Source organism: Orcinus orca, chromosome 1, assembly GCF_937001465.1.
Source record: "Orcinus orca chromosome 1, mOrcOrc1.1, whole genome shotgun sequence".
Classification (NCBI taxonomy): domain Eukaryota; kingdom Metazoa; phylum Chordata; class Mammalia; order Artiodactyla; family Delphinidae; genus Orcinus; species Orcinus orca.
The window spans coordinates 108,851,870-108,870,252 of record NC_064559.1 but is presented as its reverse complement, the minus strand read 5'-3'; the positions used below and the strand labels follow the sequence as shown (position 1 = coordinate 108,870,252).

The window sequence follows — 18,383 nt, the reverse complement described above, 5'->3', positions numbered from 1 at the left end:
GACATTCTGGACAAAGTAGGAAGGAGGTCCTCAGGGTTGGCATTTTGCACTAACAGCTGTTGTCCCAAGAAAAGGGAAATCACTCAAAAGGTGCCAAAGACAAGAGGAGTGCCTTGTTGCACTCCCTCAAGGATATCTGTTATCATTTAAAAACTAACTAAAGACACCCCACCACACAAACTCTCCTAGCATTTTTCATCCAAAGACGTCAAAAGCCCTTTCTAAATGTCACCTCATGATACCTCTGTGAGGTAGGCAGCATAATTCTAATTTTTATTCAAGCTAAGGCACAAATAGAGCCTGAGTTGCAAACGTGGTTTGGAATTTTGTTCACTGCAACACACTTCCTTCATTTTGATGTAGGCAACTCAAGACACACTGCTAGGAAATGTCCTTAGAGAAAGTAGACCTAAGAGCCAAACAAAATCATTCATGACTCTGGGAAAGCGGCACTCTAACACTCACTGATGGTGTCTTAGGAGATGCCCTCCACTTAAGAGTACTAATATGTGCAGTCCTGTTGAATATGGAGACTAAACCATCTATGATGATAGGAAAAAGGCTGAAGAAACAGTCTTCTTGTTTTCCTCCACTGTTGAGGCCAGAACAGTGACAATCTTAAAACATACCATCTAAGGAACTTTAGTCTTTAAGTCTCGGTCTTCACTGGTGCCGTAAAATTCTAAGACTTATATTTTGCTGATGATTTTGATGTTTTTGATCAGATACATTTCTACATCCTTGATCCCAGACAATTCTCTTTTAGCATAACTGAATTATCTGTATAAAACGTAATGCCAGGGTCTGAAGCAAACAATACATCCAGTCAGCATACATTGGTTCTATATATTTTGAGAAACACTTGAGTACACAAAGAAAGCGTGCAATGTTAAAGAGATGATGTGAACAATATTGTGGCTTGTCTAATGGAGAATCCAGTGTCCTTTCAGGAAACTGAAGATACTCAAAAGTTGCTCCCCAATTTCTATTAACAACCCTCGAAAAGTGAACATTTTCATTTGATACAAATATACAAATTTAAAATAAGTGCACAGTTCAGAATGGCCTACCATTTTCAGATTGCTTATGTGTCAGAAAATATACAGTCGATAAAAAAATACCAGAGAGGTGGGGACAAAAGGCTCTCTGGAGCTGTACAGCAAAAATGAATATCACTTCAGTAGGTAGTAGTGATCTCTGGAGAAAGTGGTGTCCTTAGAAACCAGTAGCACTGAAAGACAGCAGGTCACAAATCTGGTGATGGGGGATAAGATGTATAATAAGGCCCATTTTCCTGCAGAAAGAAAAAAAGACAAGAACATTAAATAATAAGATCAATGTAATTGGGAATGTAAAAGAAAGGGATTTAGAGCCAATGATCTAACGTATGGAAAATGTCTAGCACATGCCTGGCCCTGAGCAGGCCCTCAAGCCAACAGAGCCATTCCACTGGAGTCAGTCAGAGTTGGTATAATGTAGGCAGAGGTAATCAGGATGATGAGATTTAAAAATATTACCATTTATTGAACATTCTATATGCCAGACACTTAACCAGCACTTTTCTTTCATTATCCTTTTATAACCTCACAACATAATGCCATAAAGTAGGTAACATCCTCATTTTACAGAACAGGAAACTAAGGATCACACAGATGGCATCACTCACCTTAGGTCACCAAGCCGGCAACCAGGAGAGCCTGAATTTTAAATCCATGTCTATCCAAATCTAAAGCCCAGATTCTTTTTTTTTTTTAAACATCTTTATTGGAGTATAATTGCTTTACAATGGTGTGTTAGTTTCTGCTTTATAACAAAGTGAATTTTTTGTTAGGCTGTGTTGTCTTGCTGTGTGCCGAATCTTTGAGTTATGAAACAAAAATCATCATGAAGGAATTTAATAATTACAACTGTGTTGGCAGAAATGAGTCTCTCCATGACATGCCTGAGTGGCGAGGCTTTTAACCATGATAGTTTTTAGGGCGTTCAAGATCAAGGTGGAGAATTGAATGCTAGAACTTCAATGTCAAACGTCGAAAGCAATAAATCAGTGTAAGGAAATTTTTTGACCTTATTTTGGCTAACTTTATCTTATAAAAATCAAGACAGTTAGCTTTATGGTAGATAGACCCAAAATTACATTTATGAGACTTAAGATTCATTTCTTGTTATTTAGGAAAGTATTTCTCTGACAAGTAACTTATTTTCCAGTAAACCATAAACAAAAAATGCTTAACATTAATGTAAGATAATAGTTAGATATGGAGAATGAAAGGTAGGAAGAAAACAGCATTGCTTTATGGCATATTTACATTATAGTTATGGAGCATTAAATCCATCCAGTCTTGAACATAATAGGCAGTTAAATGTTATTTGAGTGACTAAGTGAATCAAAAGCTCTGCCATTCTTCAGAGCAGATGCTCTGGAGGAGAAATTGATCCTGGGACCATAACCAGGAAAACAAGAGAATATCTAGGAAAACTTACTTTCTTCTTTTTTTCTTTTCTTTCTTTCTTTCTTTTTTTTTTTAACTTTCTGATTATACATCTGACCAGGTTAAAAAAAAATTCAGTAGAAACAAATCTAAAGATTGGCTACATTTTAGGATACTTCACTAAAATTAATGAAAAATTTTTTTTTGTATTTTAGAATTTCCTACCAGGATCTGTTAAACTAATCACTCCAGTATCCTCAACAGGCATAGAAGCTATGCTTAAGAAACATGCCTGAAGAGAGAAATCTATCCTGAAGTTCAACTGAAAAGAAATGGTTCACGATCCATCTTTAAGATTTCTCCATTCCATTCCACTACGGTATTTTTCTAGGCTTCCTGTATCTACATTAAATTGTGATAAAGTAAGAAGGGAAAATCTAATTCTTAATGCTATGAAATAAAGCTTTTATATTAGTCTCACACTGTGGAAGAGACTGCCGAGCAGTCGAATACTTTCTCTATTTCTGGAAACAATCACAGAATTTTGAAGAATTGTTACCAGGTAAACCTCTACACTCTCTTCTTTGACTATAAGAGTGCTGACTAGCTCCCTTTCTGAAATGGTCTCAGTACCATTTTGATCCAGATAGACAAAAATTACCTTCTAATTACCGCCAAAGGTTCCTTTTAATCCTATAAAATTTATGTCACTAAGTCACAAAAGACCCAGAAAAACAGAAGCTCACTGCCAACAACCAACCACGTCATACCTTCACCAAGTAAAGGACTATGGGCAAAGCACACGTGAATACGATAATAAAACTGACCGACTCTACACGTGTTTCCTTTTCTCTAATCATATTTTTAATTCTTTCTAGCAAAGGAAAACTTTTCTTTACAAGGTACTATCCAACCACCTTCTAGTCTTTCACCTCAGTGTCCCGTGGGGCACCTCATACCTAGTGTGTCACAAACTGAACAGACCACCTGTCTGTTTTCTCCAAGCCCCCCAGTGCTCTTCCTCCAAATTGCCTCTCTGGGACGGTGGCGACACCATTCTCCAAGTCTCCCAAAGCAGAAACTTTGTTAGTCACCTCAGGCTGCTTTCCTCCTTCATTCCTCCCAATGGCTGGCTGCTCAGTCACCATAATGCTGTGGATTCTATTCCCTAAAACGTCTACTTCTATCTCTAAGATCTTCAAACCCTTGCCATTACCACTACCACTGCCTGGCTCTAGTCTCTCATTTCTCCTCTGGCTGCCTCTGACAGCCTCTTATTTGTCTCCTTGCCTCCAGTTTTACCCCTGTCTGGTCCCTCTCTACACTGTGTCTTTAGCCATCTTTCTAAACAGGAACACAATGGCAGTTCTCCCTTGCTCAACACTCCCCACCAACTACGAAGGAGCCAAAGTACCGCAGCATAATGTGCAAAGCTGCAGTGTATTTAGGGATCTGCCCTCTGCCTGCCCCTGCCACATCATCTCCTGACTCCTTCTTCTGTTTCTTTCCTCTTTTTATTCCTCTCTTTGGCCTTTATATATAGATGGCCTGATATCTCAGTTTTAGAAAGCTCCAAGACAGGTACAGAAAGATGATCCAGTGGCCTAAGTGTTAGATTGTAGGTTATTTTATTTCATTTTGATTAATCACACTATTAATTAGGCCTGTATTTGATATATAAAATATTAAAAAAAACCACTAAAAACACACACACACAGAACAAAAAAACAAAACCAAGCTTGAGTGCGGTGTTGATATTTAATGAAAGCCTGCTTTGTAGGCCCTTAAGTATATAGAAAACCTGTTGGCTTAAAAACTGCTCTTTTGGGGCTTCCCTGGTGGCGCAGTGGTTGAGAGTCCGCCTGCCGATGCAGGGGATACGGGTTCGTGCCCCGGTCCGGAAAGATCCCACATGCCGCAGAGCGGCTGGGCCCGTGAGCCATGGCCGCTGAGCCTGTGCAGCCTGTGCTCCGCCAACGGGAGCCTGTGCTCCGCAACGGGAAAGGCCACAACAGTGAGAGGCCCGCGTACCGCAAAAAACAAACAAACAAAAAAAACCCACAAAAAAACCCTGCTCTTTTGGGTTGTCTAACCAATACATCCTAACTTACAAATTTCTATACCAGAAAATAAATGGTAAATCTGGACATTAGCTTTGAATCATCATTCCAAATTTTTGGTATCAAAATGTCTTTCAGTGCCTTTCACATTTCCAGCTATCCATTTTTCTTTAAATATTAAGAAGAGTGATATATAGTTCAAAAAAATAAGGCAATTTTCTGCTCTAGCAATCTGCAAGAAATAAAACCGGACGCTCTTTTTTCTGCCTCCCATATATTCAACAATCTTTGTATTTATGATCCAGCGACTCCAATTACAAATCCTCTTTGTGCAAAAGCAAAACATGACATTTTGTTAGCCATTAGAACACATTAAATACTTTGCTCTTCACATAAGAAATCATAACTGTAGCAGAAATCATAACTGAAGTCATAGAAACGTTAGAGAGAAAATGTCTTGTAGGATATTTACTGTACATACGTTGTACAATAATTAAGAATAATTCATTTTAAGCTTAATATAACCTGCAAATATATTCTCTGATTCATGCATAAAAATATGCAATCAGCAATAATTAAATAAGGCAATTGATAACCTTTTGGCCAAGCGTGTTACTTACTTCTCTGTTTTTAACTACTAAAGTGATAGCGTGAATAAGTACAATGGAATAGAGCTTTGATGAAATTCTAGAGTAGTCCTTTCTTAGTGTTTAATAGATTCATAAATGTATCTGTAAGAAATAATGTATTGGTTGTCACTTATACAAACTTTTAGCAAAATGAAACTTCTCATAGGGTAAAGACTAGGATAGGCGACCCGGCTTACAATTAACGCTGAAAATGTCGGACACCAACAGATTCTTCTGGCTCTATTTATGTAGATGAAAAGCCATTCAGTCTTAACAAAATTAGGGAGAGGTGTGTCTCAAAGGTGATGGAAAACTGACAGTACAAGCAAGGATTGGCTATAAACCTACAGCAGAAATATTTCCCATTGAAAAGTTTACTGGGGGAAAGGCGCCCTCCTTAGAACCAAGCATTTTCCTAAAGTTACCATAGGAAAAGAATGTCAAACGATACTATCAAGTTTATTAAAACACATTAATTGCATTACCATCTTACAATGAAAAGAGGATGTGCTCAGACGCACTTGCACTATAAAATAGTTAAGATAATACACCAGGTAAGGGAGAATTCCTGGTACTTCTTACCCTGGCATCATATTCAAGGACAAAAGGAGGAAAGTCGATCTGTTCCGGGGAGATGGCAGAAAACAGCTGGTGGAGGCTGTCCACATGGTGGATTTTGTCCTTCAGTCCTGAGACAGAAAAGGTGGTAAAAAACCATGTTGATACCTGATTAATAGAAGAAAAAAAAAAATTTAAGCCGGTGGCCTGAATTGGAAATATACACATGATTTTGAAGATTTACGCTAGATAAAAACTATTTTGAAATTGAAATTGATATCAAAAAAATCTTGTAATAAGCAGTGTTTTTCAAGGTGCAGGTTGTAGTGCATCAGTGGATTATGCAATCAGTTTAGTGGATTGTGAACAGTATTAAAAACAACAAACAGAAACATGCTAGAGCAACAATGACTAGGGAATGTAGCAAGATGAGCTTTGTCTCATGAAGCTTCAGTTTCTCTTACATGTCTATGTGCTCCAGTGCATGTCATGTGTTGGGATGTAACATAATATGCTTCTTACTGTGGGCTGTGGTCAAAACCACTGCATTATCTGATGGAAGAACTGATTCACTGGTACTCTGAAAATGGTTAACATCTCCAAATTTCATAAACTCTTTTCATTACTTCAAATGAGACTGAAAATTTTTGCCAAGTTTTGAGACGTTTATTTTTCTGTTGACACTTGGCATGCAGTCTCTTTCTCAAAGTGAATCTTCTGTAGACGTGGAGCCACCTTTGCTCATTTCACTTCATGACACTGCAATCTTTCTATAAAAGCTAGTCTGCAAAATTTGTTGGTTCCAAAAAAAGAGAGAATTCTTGATAGCAAACTATACTGGCAAACTATACTGGCATTCTAGCTAAACAATAGCTAGAATTTACAAATTCTTGTTCATCTATCCAAACTGGCAATCATAATTAGTCATGTTTACCAACGGCTTATACAGCAGTTCTATGAGGTAGGTACAATGTTACTGCTATCCTCATTTTATTTACAGAAGAAGGTAACATATGCATATGAATTCTCAGTGTACTGGCATAGTACATTCCAGTATATAACTGGGTACATTATAAATACAGTACATGCCACTTTGGGCACTTGCCAATCGTTTTTTAAATTTCTCTTTGACACCCTATCATGTTTTCCAGTGGTTGCTCCAAACCTTTCACATATTCCTGGTCCCTAATACAACATACTGTCTTCATACCTACTTATGAGAAAAGGCATGGAATAACAGAGACAACACTACACTTATCTCTATCAGAATCTTATCCAAATTTCCAAGACTCGGTAGAGACTCATCTCTACCATTATTTCTCCCTTACAGCTCCAAACAGATTATCCCCTCTACTGAATTCACATAACCTTATGTTTAAATCTCATTTATAGCACTTATCTTACTTCATAGGAATATAAGTAGTTTCTTATATTCACTTCTATAATTTCCCTAGTACTTGGCAGACAATCATAGAATGGTCTAAAGTTTTAGAAGGTACAGACAGACCATGCATTCTCAAGTATTTGAAAAAGAATGAATGAATGAAGATAAGGCCTGTTTCATACTGAGTTTCATGGCCTGGCTCACTAATCTATTTCGGCTATACTACCAATGACTGTTATAAGGCCTCAGATATTAACACTACCCTCTGTATCCTCTCATCTTACCAAGCTTATTTGGAGGGTGGTGGAGGGGGCGGGAGGTACTCGGCCTTTCTAGAACCAAGTGAGTTAATTTAAATCAGATTAGATTGTCACTTAGTTACACTCCAATCCCCAGTTTTTTACATCAGTTTTTTTTGTTTTGTTTTCAAAGCACATGCTGTTATATACCTAATTGATACAAACTTCTGCAAACTAGATTAGGGGCTCTACAACCAGTTAGCTGATAAACTAGTAAGAGCTACGGAGAGACCATGGAGATTTTAGAGATTCTAGGAAGAAGTTAAGAAAATAAAGATTGTAGAGTCAGAACGGAGAAGAACCTTGTGGATGTGTCAGGAGATACACTGTGCAAGGAGTTACACATCGACTGGGAATCTACTATGTGCTAAGCATTGGACACAGCTGTAGGTGATACAGGGTAACAGTGACCTGGCCATTCCTCTAATGGGGGCTTAGACTCTAGAAAAGGAGCCAGCTTATAAGCATAATAACAACTTCCTAAGGCAAAAAGTACTAAATGCAATGAATGGCCCAAAGAAACACATGAATACCTATCACAGGCAAGGAGCTGTGCTACGTGGAAAAAGGTATAAAATTGCGGAACTAGAAGGGACTACGCAGGGTATTTGTGTTCCACTGTCTCTTACCTCAGGACCTTTTTACATGCTGCTCGTTTAGTCCTGAAACCCTTTTCCTCAATTCTTTGCCTGGCTAAGAACTGTCCTTCAGAGTTCAGGTCAGAACTCACCTCTGTGAGGAAGCTTTCACTGAGTACCTACACTCCAGCCAAAGCCGGAGAAGCAGCTTCCCTCTAAGTGTTCCAACAACACCGTGCTTACTCATATTACTACATAACTGACACTCTTTGTGGTAGTAGGTGATTCTCTCAATAGACTAAATTCCCCCGTCTGGGGATTCTCTTCAATACCATATTTATAGGGATTTATAGGGTCTAAGTAATGCTCAACATGAAAAGTAAGCAATTCAATATGTGTTGAGAGAATTAACAAATACTTTCTGGACTTACTACTTTAGTACTATTTAGGGATGGTCGAATGTTCCTTCATTCTACAAAAACAAGTTGTACTTCAATCTGGGCCTCAGTCTCTTCATCTACAAAACGAGCAAGTTGGACTTCAATGATTTTTAAAGTCCCTCTTAGTTATACAGTTCTATGAAAGGACTCTTGACTATGCTGCATGTACTGACACGGTGACCTGGTGGTGGTAAATTCAAAGAGAAGGCTGGGTTGGGGAAGAATGGGCAGTGATCTTAGGCACACACTCTTTGAAAGACAAACACATTTCTCTGTTGCATTTTCTCCCATTACCTCCTTTACATTCTTTAGGTATTAGCAAGAGAAAATTACTCAAAGTAGACAGAAGTGGAAACCCAGTTACAAGTTTTCCATTCAGGGAGACCCAAGAGCATTGTCTTCAGTTTTTTTCATTTTATTTTTATGTAGCTCAGCTTTTAATTTTCAATTATTTACAACATAAGTCATAGATATACATTTATTTAGGTAAACTTGCTTTACTCAGTATCTACTATTTTAAAAAACTGAATTAAAAATTTGAAAAAAAGGCTGCTATGATATTCTGTGAATGCCAGAAACTCTTTCATCCAATTATTCACAAATGCACAGCCAAGAACATGGGATCACAAGACAACATAAACTAGGAAAAGATTGTTCACACATGTATGCACTTAAGTCATCTACTAGAGCCAGAATCAACAGTGGGTTTAAATACTATTAGTTCACGTTCTATTAGTGAACTTCAAGAAAGAAAAAGAGTAGTGATTTATATGAGCAGTCAACTTACCACGTTGGGTGGAGTGCCCTGGAAAAGATCTGAGAAGTATGGAAATCAGGACAGTGATTCTATTGTTTTGTTATCCCTTGATTTCATCTCATTATTTTATAATTACAACCCCTCCATTTACAGTTTTCGATTTAGTATAAAATAATGGTGGATTTCATTACACGTGGGTTTTATTTTCTCAATCCTTCATCATTTTCTCCATCCCAAAATATTATGAAAGGTAACATAATGGCTTTCACTTCATACATCTGCTCTTCAGTCTCTGCCTACCCGCCATTTGCACTGACTTCTACCTGAAGCAATTCCAATGGTGTGGCAACCAACGCTAGTGGCTCTAACACTGAAATTTCTGGTAATGTCTATCCATTGGTGTCCAAGTGGGGGAAAGATAGCTATTCACTGACTCTTGTGTGGGGAAGGAGGGGTTAAAGTCAGATCTTAGCAAACAGTGGCTATGTATTCTCGTAAGTCTGGTACAGAGTAACACTCTTTGGATAAGTCTGAATTTGTGACAAAAGTTAAAGAAGTTTTTTTTCCATTAAAAAATTATGAAGATTCATAATTTGGATGAAAATTCCAACATTCACTAAAGTTGAAAGAATTTTACAGGGAACACTGGTACAGAAATCATTCAGACGATCATTAACATTTTCCTTAAGTTTTCTTCATCACACATCTATCTGTTCCTCTATGCATCTATTAACCCATCTTACTTTTTTGCTGCACCTCAAAGTAAACTGCAGACATCAGTAAACGTTCCCCAAATACAGCATTCATATCTTTAACTAGAGTTCAGTGTTCGTTCAGTTTGCTATAAAATTTACATTCGATGAAATACACAGATTTTAAGTGTACTTTTGCTGGTTAGACAGATGTACACACTTGTATTAGTAAAACTCCTATTGAGATACAAAACAGTTTCATCACCCCAGAAAGTTCCCTCACGCCCCTCTTCCCAGAGGCAAACACTGTTTTGATTTTTTTTCTACCAAGCATTAGTTTTGCCTGCTCTAGAATCTCATATAAGTGGAATTATACAGTATGACTCTTTTATGTAAGGCTTCCTTCACTCAGCATTAATGTTTTTAAGATTCCTTCATGCTGTTGTGTATATCAGTAGTATCGATGTTCTCTTTTATTGCCAAGAAATATTCCATTACAAGTATACAGCAGAGTTTAATTATTCATAATCCTATTGATGGACACCTTGGCTGGCAGTCACTGGCTGCTATGATTAATGCTGCAGTGAACATTCCTGTAGAAGTCTTTCTATGCACATATATTTCATTTCACTTGGGTAAATACCTAGTATTGGAATTGCTCGGTCACAGACTAGGTATATATTGAGTTTATAAGAAACTGTCATAACTTTTTTCAAAGTGGTCGCAGAAATTCACATTCTGACTTATACTGTAGGAGAATTCCAGTTACTCCACATCATTGGTAATATCTGGTATCGTCAGTTTTTTAAACTTTGGCCATTCTGGTGGCAGTGCAGTGACATCTCATGCAGTTTAAAAAAAAAGTTTTATTAAGATATACCCAACTTACAATAAACTGCACACATTTAAAGGATAAAATTTGTTAAGTTGTGACATTACGTATACACCCATTATACCATCATCACAATCAAGAAGATGAACACTGGGAGCTCCCCAGTGGCCCAGTGGTTCAGCTTCCGGGCTTTCACTGCTGTGGCCCGGATTCAACCCCTGCTTGGGGAACTGAGATCCCGCAAGCCACGCGGCGCAGCCAACGACAACAGCAACGACAAAAAAAAAAGAAAGAAAATGAACATACCCATCACTCCTACAGGTTCTCAGGGTCCTCTGTAACTCCTCCCTCCCGCCCCTCCTCTGTTACCACTGCTCTACTTTCTGTAGAAAAATTATACATTAGTTCATATTCCCTAGAATTTTATATGAAGGGAATTTCATAGTATGGACACTCGTCTGGTATGTACATGCTTCTTTTATTCAGCGTAAATATGTTGAGATTCATTTGTTTTGTTGCATATATCAACAGTTCATTCTTTTTTTTATTGCTGACTAGTATTCTATTGTATGGATATACCACAGTTTGGTTATCAGTCCTCTCAGTGATGAGTATATGGGTTGTTTCTAATTTGGGGCTATAACAAAAGTGCTATGAGCATTTGTATACAGGCAATGGATATGCTTTCATTTGTTTTGGGTAAGTATCTATGAGTGGAATGGCTGGATCACACAGTAGGTGTATGTTTAACTCTTTAAATGAGCTGCTAAATTGTGTTCCAAACTTTCTATACCATTTAACGTTCTGATCAGCACTATTTGGGAGTTCCAGTTCTTCCACATTCTCACCAACATTTGATACACAGTCTTTTAAATTTTAGCCATTCTAATAGGAACGTAATATCTCGTTTTGGTTTCATTTGTACTTTCCTAATAAGTAATTGTGAACATCTTTTCATTTGCTTATTTATCATCGTATATTTTCTTTGGTGAAGTGTTTTGCACAAATCATTTTTTCCATTTGTAAATTGTTTCCTTATTATTAAGTTTTGAGATTTCTTTATATATTCTAAAGATAAGTCCTTTATCAGATAAATGTTTTATTTACAAAGATTTTCTCTCAGGCTGTGGTTGTGTGGTTGATCTTTTCATTCTCTTAGCTATCTTTAAAAGAGCAGAAGTTTTAAATTCTAATAAAGTTCAATTTCTTTTATGGATTGTGCTTTTGGTGTTGTATCTAAGAAATATTCGCTTTACACTCAAGGTCACACAAAGCTTTTTCACCTATACTTCCTTCTAGAAGTTTAAAAAGTTTTGTTTTACATTTGTGTGATACAAGATATAGATCAAAGTTCATTTTTTTTTGGCATATGGATATCTAATTGGTCCAATATTGTTTGTTGAACAGACTAACCTTTTTCCACTGATCTGACTTTGCACTTTTGTAAAAAAATCAGTTATCCATAAATACGTAAATCTATTTCTGGATTCTTAATTGTGCTCCATTGATGTCTTTGTCTATCTTCATGCCAATACCTCACTGTCTTGAGTACTGTAGCTTTAGAATAAGCATTGAAAGCAGGCAGTGTTGGTCCTCTAACTTTGTTCTTCTTTTCCAAAGTTGTTTTGGCTATTTTAGATTCTGTGCATTTTAATTGAATTTCTACAGAAAAAACCTTGTTGAAATTTTGACTGGGACTGAATTGAATCTATAGCTTTAGAAAGAATTGACAATTTAACAGTATTCAGTTTTCTAATCCATAAATACAGTATATGTCTTCATTTATTTAGGTCTCCTTTAATTTCTCTCATTAATGTTTTGCAGTATACATAACTTGTGCAGTGTATTATACAAGTCTTTCATATCTTTTGTCATATTTATCCCTAAGTACTTGGTATTTTTGATGCTAGTTTAAATTACATTGCTTTTTAAATCTCAATTTGTTTCTTGCTAATATATATAATAGATTTTTGAATATTGATCTTAAACCCTGAAACCATGCTAAAAGTTACTCATCAGTTCTAGTAGCATTTCTGAGGATACCATAGGGTTTTCTATATAGATAATCATGTCATCTATTAATGACAATCAAGACAGCATTATTTACTCCTTTCTAAATCTATATGCATTTTGTTGCTTTTTCTTGCCATATTACACTAGCTAAAACCTCCAGTACAATACTGAATACAAGTGGGGATAGCAGACATTCTTGCAAAGACATACTGAAAACCGACATACTCTTCTGTTTGTCTCCATTAAAGAAAAAATTTCAGTAGCTACTGGATGAATACAAAAATAAATGGATGATGAGATTTTGGGAAATAGTCAAGCACTTCTTATGTGCTATAGAAAGAAAAAATTAGCCACCTGCTGAGCATAACAAAGTTAACTTTTCCAATAAGGAGAAAGGTTAGGAAGGTTAATAATATATTATCTGATAAGACCATGTAATCAGAACTCAACTGAAAGAAGAGTAGGAAAGACAAAGTGATTTAATTGACTGTTCACACATTTTACTTTTTTTTTTTAAGCCTTGCCAAGCAGTGTTCCCATAAGCATAGCACTTTCTACTGTGCTGTTCTAACACTGAGGGACCAAAAAGAAATTTGCAATTTTTAAAAGAATTATTAAAATACTTCATGCAAAACTTAAAGATGGTATTTCAATGACAGACAACAATTTTGTAAACAGTGACAAATCCCAAAGTGGAAAACATTCTCACTGAAGCCTTCACTCATCTTAGTTATGAAATTTAATAAGGACTTTTCACTACTTATCTTACTTAATTTCTCCATAGTGCTTTAAAATAACTACTTCTACCATCTCTGATGCTTTTCCCATCCACTGGCTTCCACAGCATTAGTCAATCTCAGTTCTCCTGCTGCTTTTTGATTATTTCTTCTTGACCTCCTTCCCTGATCCCAGGGCTTTTTCTTTAGCTGTCTAAGTCTATGATTTTATTCATTAACACTTTTAAAGAGTTAAAGCTCTATTTACTTGATGATGTTCTCAAATTTACATCCCAATCCATGGTCCCTACATCTGATGACACCTGGGAGTCATGGATGACACAGTCCTTTCTCTCACCCGTACTCATTTAATAAATCACTAAATCCTGGGATTTTACACCCAAATAAGAAGTCATCTTTTCTCCAAACCACACTGATATATTCAGATTCTTATTTTTTTCTTTGCCTAGACCAGGGGTTGGCAAACTTTTGCAAAAGCCCCTATAGTAAATAGGAAATATTTTTGGCTTCTTATATTAATATTATAAGAATATTTCACTAGGCAGGCCTGAAGGCACCTGGAACAGTGCTATACTGGAGGCAGGACAACGTGAATACTGATTAGGTTGTTGCTGCATCCTTTGAGGTAAGAGATGATGTTGGGATGAACTAAAGTAGAGGCAGTGGGACTAAAGACACAGGCATAGAATTGGACAATAGTAAGCACACAGAAGTGATGCAATATGATGAGAATGAGGTAAGGCAAGTACCCAAGGATGCCTCCCTTGTTTCTGACTTAGGCATCTGGGTAGACAGTGGTCTCATTTACAAAGATAGGGAATACAAAAAGCAGTTTGGGAGGGAGTGGGAGATGACGACATGAGTAGTTCTGTTTTCAAAATGTTGAACTTCAGGGGCCTGTAAAACATCTAAGTGAACATATTTGATCAGAAGTTCAACAAGCAGGTCTAAGCACAGGAATGATGATGATGGCTAACATTTACTGAGTGTTTATTGTATGCCAGATAATGTTTTAAGCGTTTTACATGTATTAACTAATTTCATCCTTCTGACAACTACACAAGGTAGGTACTACTATTATCCCCACTTTACAGAAGATGAAATTAAAGCACACAGAGGTTACATAACTTGCCTGAGAAAACAAGTTGGTAACTGGTAGAGCTGGGATTAGAACCTACATTACCTGAATCTCAAACCCATGCTTTCACAAACATTAGACTTTACTGCCTCTCCAGACATATACTTGGGAATTGCATATATTTTGGAGGGTTGTTGAAAACACAAGAATGAAAAAAAAGAAGTACAGAATGAAAGAAGTCAGAGGATTTGGGGACACTAACACTCAAACGATGAGCAGAGAAAGAGGGAACCGCAAAGGAGACTGAGAAGGAGTGGCTAGAAGTAGAAGAAAAACTAGGCAGGGTAAGTTTCAAAGAAGCCAAGACAACGTGTTTCAAGGGAGAAGTGATAACTGTGCTTAAGCGTATAGAGAAAAGAGAAATTACTGGTGTTTTTAGTGTGCCAGCTTTAGTTGCCATAGTGGGATCTGAACCAGACTGGAGTAATTTCAGGTGTATGACAAATGGAGATGGTGAGCAGAGGGCACAGATTACACTAAAAAATTTTGGTTGTAAAGGGGAAGAGAGATAAGTGGAGGCTTTAGAATGTTTAAAAATTGATGAGTTAGATCCAGAAAAATGGGAGATAAGAAAGAGGATAATTGCTGAAGAGAGGTTCCCGAGGACAGGGAAAATATTCAATATATGTGTAGAGAAGAGTGTAGGCTCTGGAATTCAAATGCCTAGATTCAAATCCAGCCTTTGCTACTTTACAGTTGCTTAGTTTGCAAAAGTTACTTAATCTCTCTAAGCATCCATCATTTTCCTATCCAATGGGAATAATACTACTATCTACTTCACAGATATAAGGCTTAAACAAGATAACTCATGGGAAGAACTGGCACACAGTAAGTGCTTAGTAAACATTAGCTATTATCACTATGGAATCCAGAGCACAGGTAGAGGGACTGCCCTTCATTAAGAAGGAACACACTTCTGTGACAGAATAAACAGTGGCGATGATAGGAAGAGATGGCACGTAAGTCTGGGGTGGGAGGGAGAAGACAGGGAGCTCCTCAGTGATGTTTTCTATGTTCTCAGTTAAGAATGAGGCAGGGCCATCTGTTGCAGTGAGGAGCTGCTGGTAGGACAGAGCTTGAGGGGAGCACACAGCCATGCTGGGACACTGTTCAGTGAAGCATCAAAGGACCACTAGCAGTGAATGCCCCGTGAGTCTGCTGAGAAGCCCAAATTCACATGGCTCTGTGATTTCTCCACCACTGCTCAGCAACCCAGATACGGGAGTGAAGAAAGCAGAATGATGGAATAGCTCAAGATCAGGTTTGGATGGGCAAGTGTGATGGAAGGCTAAGATGTCATAGGTTATTTTAGACATAGGTTATTTATTGACAAGAGTGGCTGAAGTGATGGAACATGAGTTTTAGGCTAGATAGGGAAGAAAAATAAAGATTAAAAAAAAAAAAAGAAGATATTTTCAGAAAAAGTAAAAGGACCAAAGGACTAGATATCTTGATGAAATCAAGATGCAGGATTAGATATTAGGGATGTAATTATGAGCAAGATAGCTATATAATAACTCTCAGAGATCTGGCAGGCTAACACATAAGGTAGAAAATTAAACTAGTAATTAGAATTAAAAACAACAATGAAGGAAGACTAGAAAATCTTAAGGAAGTACAATGCAGGAGTACCTACTAGTGGCAGGATTGATCAGAGAGGTTTTTTTACAGAAAGTAATTGTTGACCTGAGCTCTGAAGGATAAATAGGAGTTAGCCAGGAGCAAGGGCAGAAAAAAGCCCAGATTAACAAAGAGCATGAAGAGGCAAGGACTGAGGGACTAAAGGCCTGTAAAGGTCGCCTACAAAGATACTGGAGTTACCTGGGACCAAAATAGGACCACAACTCAAGATCACTTAAAAAGGAAGGGTAAACAAAGAAATTAGCAGTCACAACGGTGATAGCAAGAAGATGATGAAATATATCTTAATATGCATGTAGTGCACTTAAATTCAAGATTTAGCTAAAAAGAAAAATATCGTACCTTTGAACGAAATGTTGGATGAACAAAATAAACAGCCTTCAAGTTCCTCTTGTACCTGATTCAAAATCAAAAAGAGAGTCAGTATAAGCCATGTCTAAAACCAGTCACCATTATGAACAATTAACTCTTTTTCCAGGTGTTTAAAAGCAGGAAAAAGTTTACATATGAATTTACTTTGATACAAAATAAACTGGAGGTAAGGAGGGCCTATCATTAAAATATCCAATCTAAGTAAAATAAAAATCTTAGTTACATGAACTATCCTTTCACAAAATACACAACGATGTTTGCTATTGCTTAATACTCGGAAAGAAAAAGGCTGCTTTCCCCCTTCATAATTTGAGAAGATAACTAACTTGACATCAACAACATCGTAGAGTTTCTTCAGGAAGTCAGAGTCCAAGTGATTGTATTCGCTGGTCAGTGTGTGAAAATATACTAATACGTATTCCTTCACAGCAATGTGATCCATTACATGGATAAAATATAAGAGAGCCTAGAAGAAAAATAAAGATAACAATCATTTTGTACAGTAGTCTATTTCACAGATGCCAAGAGAGAAAAAACCCAGAAGATTAATCTGCTCCCCAGGCACTGCAGAGAGACATCTCAGACTAATGAGTACCTCTTTAAAAAGATCTTCAGGGGAAGTGTCTCATGCCAGTGTTTAGTAGTGCACATAATGCTACAGTATGGTCCCTTTCTGTCTTGTTCTAAGTGGTGGAGGAGAATCACCAGTCTCCGTCCTTTCAAACAACTCTTCACATACTCAAAAGAGCTCTTCAGTCAACTACCAGGTTTTCTCTCTCTGGAATAACGGTGTCAAAACCATTAGAGGGAGAATTTCTAGACTTTTAATCATTCTTGAAGGTTCTACCTGCATTCAGTGAAAGTCTTCGCAGTCTCCACTGAGAAACGGACTAATGGCTCTCACGTAACCAAGAATTACTATAAAAAGACATTAGAAGTGATGCCTCACATGGCTCACTCTGAGGGCTAATTTTGTTAGCATCTTTGACGTTGAACTGAATGAGGAAAATGAGAACAGGTTTAGTGAGCAGACGGCAGTTAGGCTGGGCAGCACTTCCCTGCTCTGCCTCAAACTTAATGTGACCTGGATCAGTTAGAGGAATATGCCATTACAAGAAGGATGAAATTTAAGAGAAACATTAAACACAAAGCAGAGACACGATATGGGCAGGGCCAGCATGACCCAGTGGTGTAGCTATAAACCATGACAAAGAGGAAGCTAAGAGGTAACAACTGAAGATTATTATCAAACAGGTTATTTCTCCATTCCTCCTCAGGGGAGTCCTTGGCATTAACTTGAATGGACTAACATGGATTAGTTAGCATGGGTCCAACTGCTACCAGAGCAGACAGAGGAGGGCACTAAGGAAACACAGTACCTTTCCAGTTGCTACCTGGTTTGGACTTCACAATATATACGAAATGATACACCATGAACATCCAGAACACCATGTAAGTACACACCAGAATCAAAGGCAGGGGTTTACGCTTTTATTGGTATCAATCACATTATTAATGCTGAGAATGAATGACATACTGATTATCAGTTGTTTTTTCCCCTGTGTGTATGTGTGTATTTTTATTATTATTTCTGCTCTTGCCAGACTGCTTCTGGTCCTCTTTCTATCCACTCACCACCTCAAGGCAAGGCAATCAAGATACCCATTTTCAGCTTCAAATTCCCCATCTTTAACTTGAATCTTTTTCATCATAAAGAAGTACAGCCATATGACAGAAAAATGTAGAAAACAAATTCTCCCTAAAACTATGAAATCCATTTTGAGATACTGATATGCATAAACTCGCACCATGCCCCCCTCC

General features: G+C 37.3%; 1 protein-coding gene across 5 annotated transcripts in view; it reads right to left on the bottom strand.

Moving 5' to 3' along the window:
- Positions 1-826: 826 nt before the first annotated feature.
- The window catches only part of GDAP2 (ganglioside induced differentiation associated protein 2), a 70,834-nt gene continuing 53,277 nt past the window's right edge, over positions 827-18,383 (bottom strand). The window contains exons 11-15 of one of the 5 annotated variants that reach the window (XM_033436617.2): positions 16,889-17,028; positions 16,533-16,587; positions 9,168-9,196; positions 5,704-5,810; positions 827-1,294 (exon numbers count right to left, since the gene is read on the bottom strand). In XM_033436617.2, the coding sequence (XP_033292508.1) occupies positions 5,717-5,810; positions 9,168-9,196; positions 16,533-16,587; positions 16,889-17,028 (318 nt within the window). In that variant the 3' untranslated portion in view covers positions 827-1,294; positions 5,704-5,716. Of the gene's footprint in view, positions 1,295-5,703; positions 5,848-9,167; positions 9,197-10,677; positions 10,892-16,532; positions 16,588-16,888; positions 17,029-18,383 lie in introns of those variants that run through there. The other 4 variants (XR_004485662.2, XM_004263250.3, XM_033436625.2 and 1 more) reach the window with 4 other exon arrangements.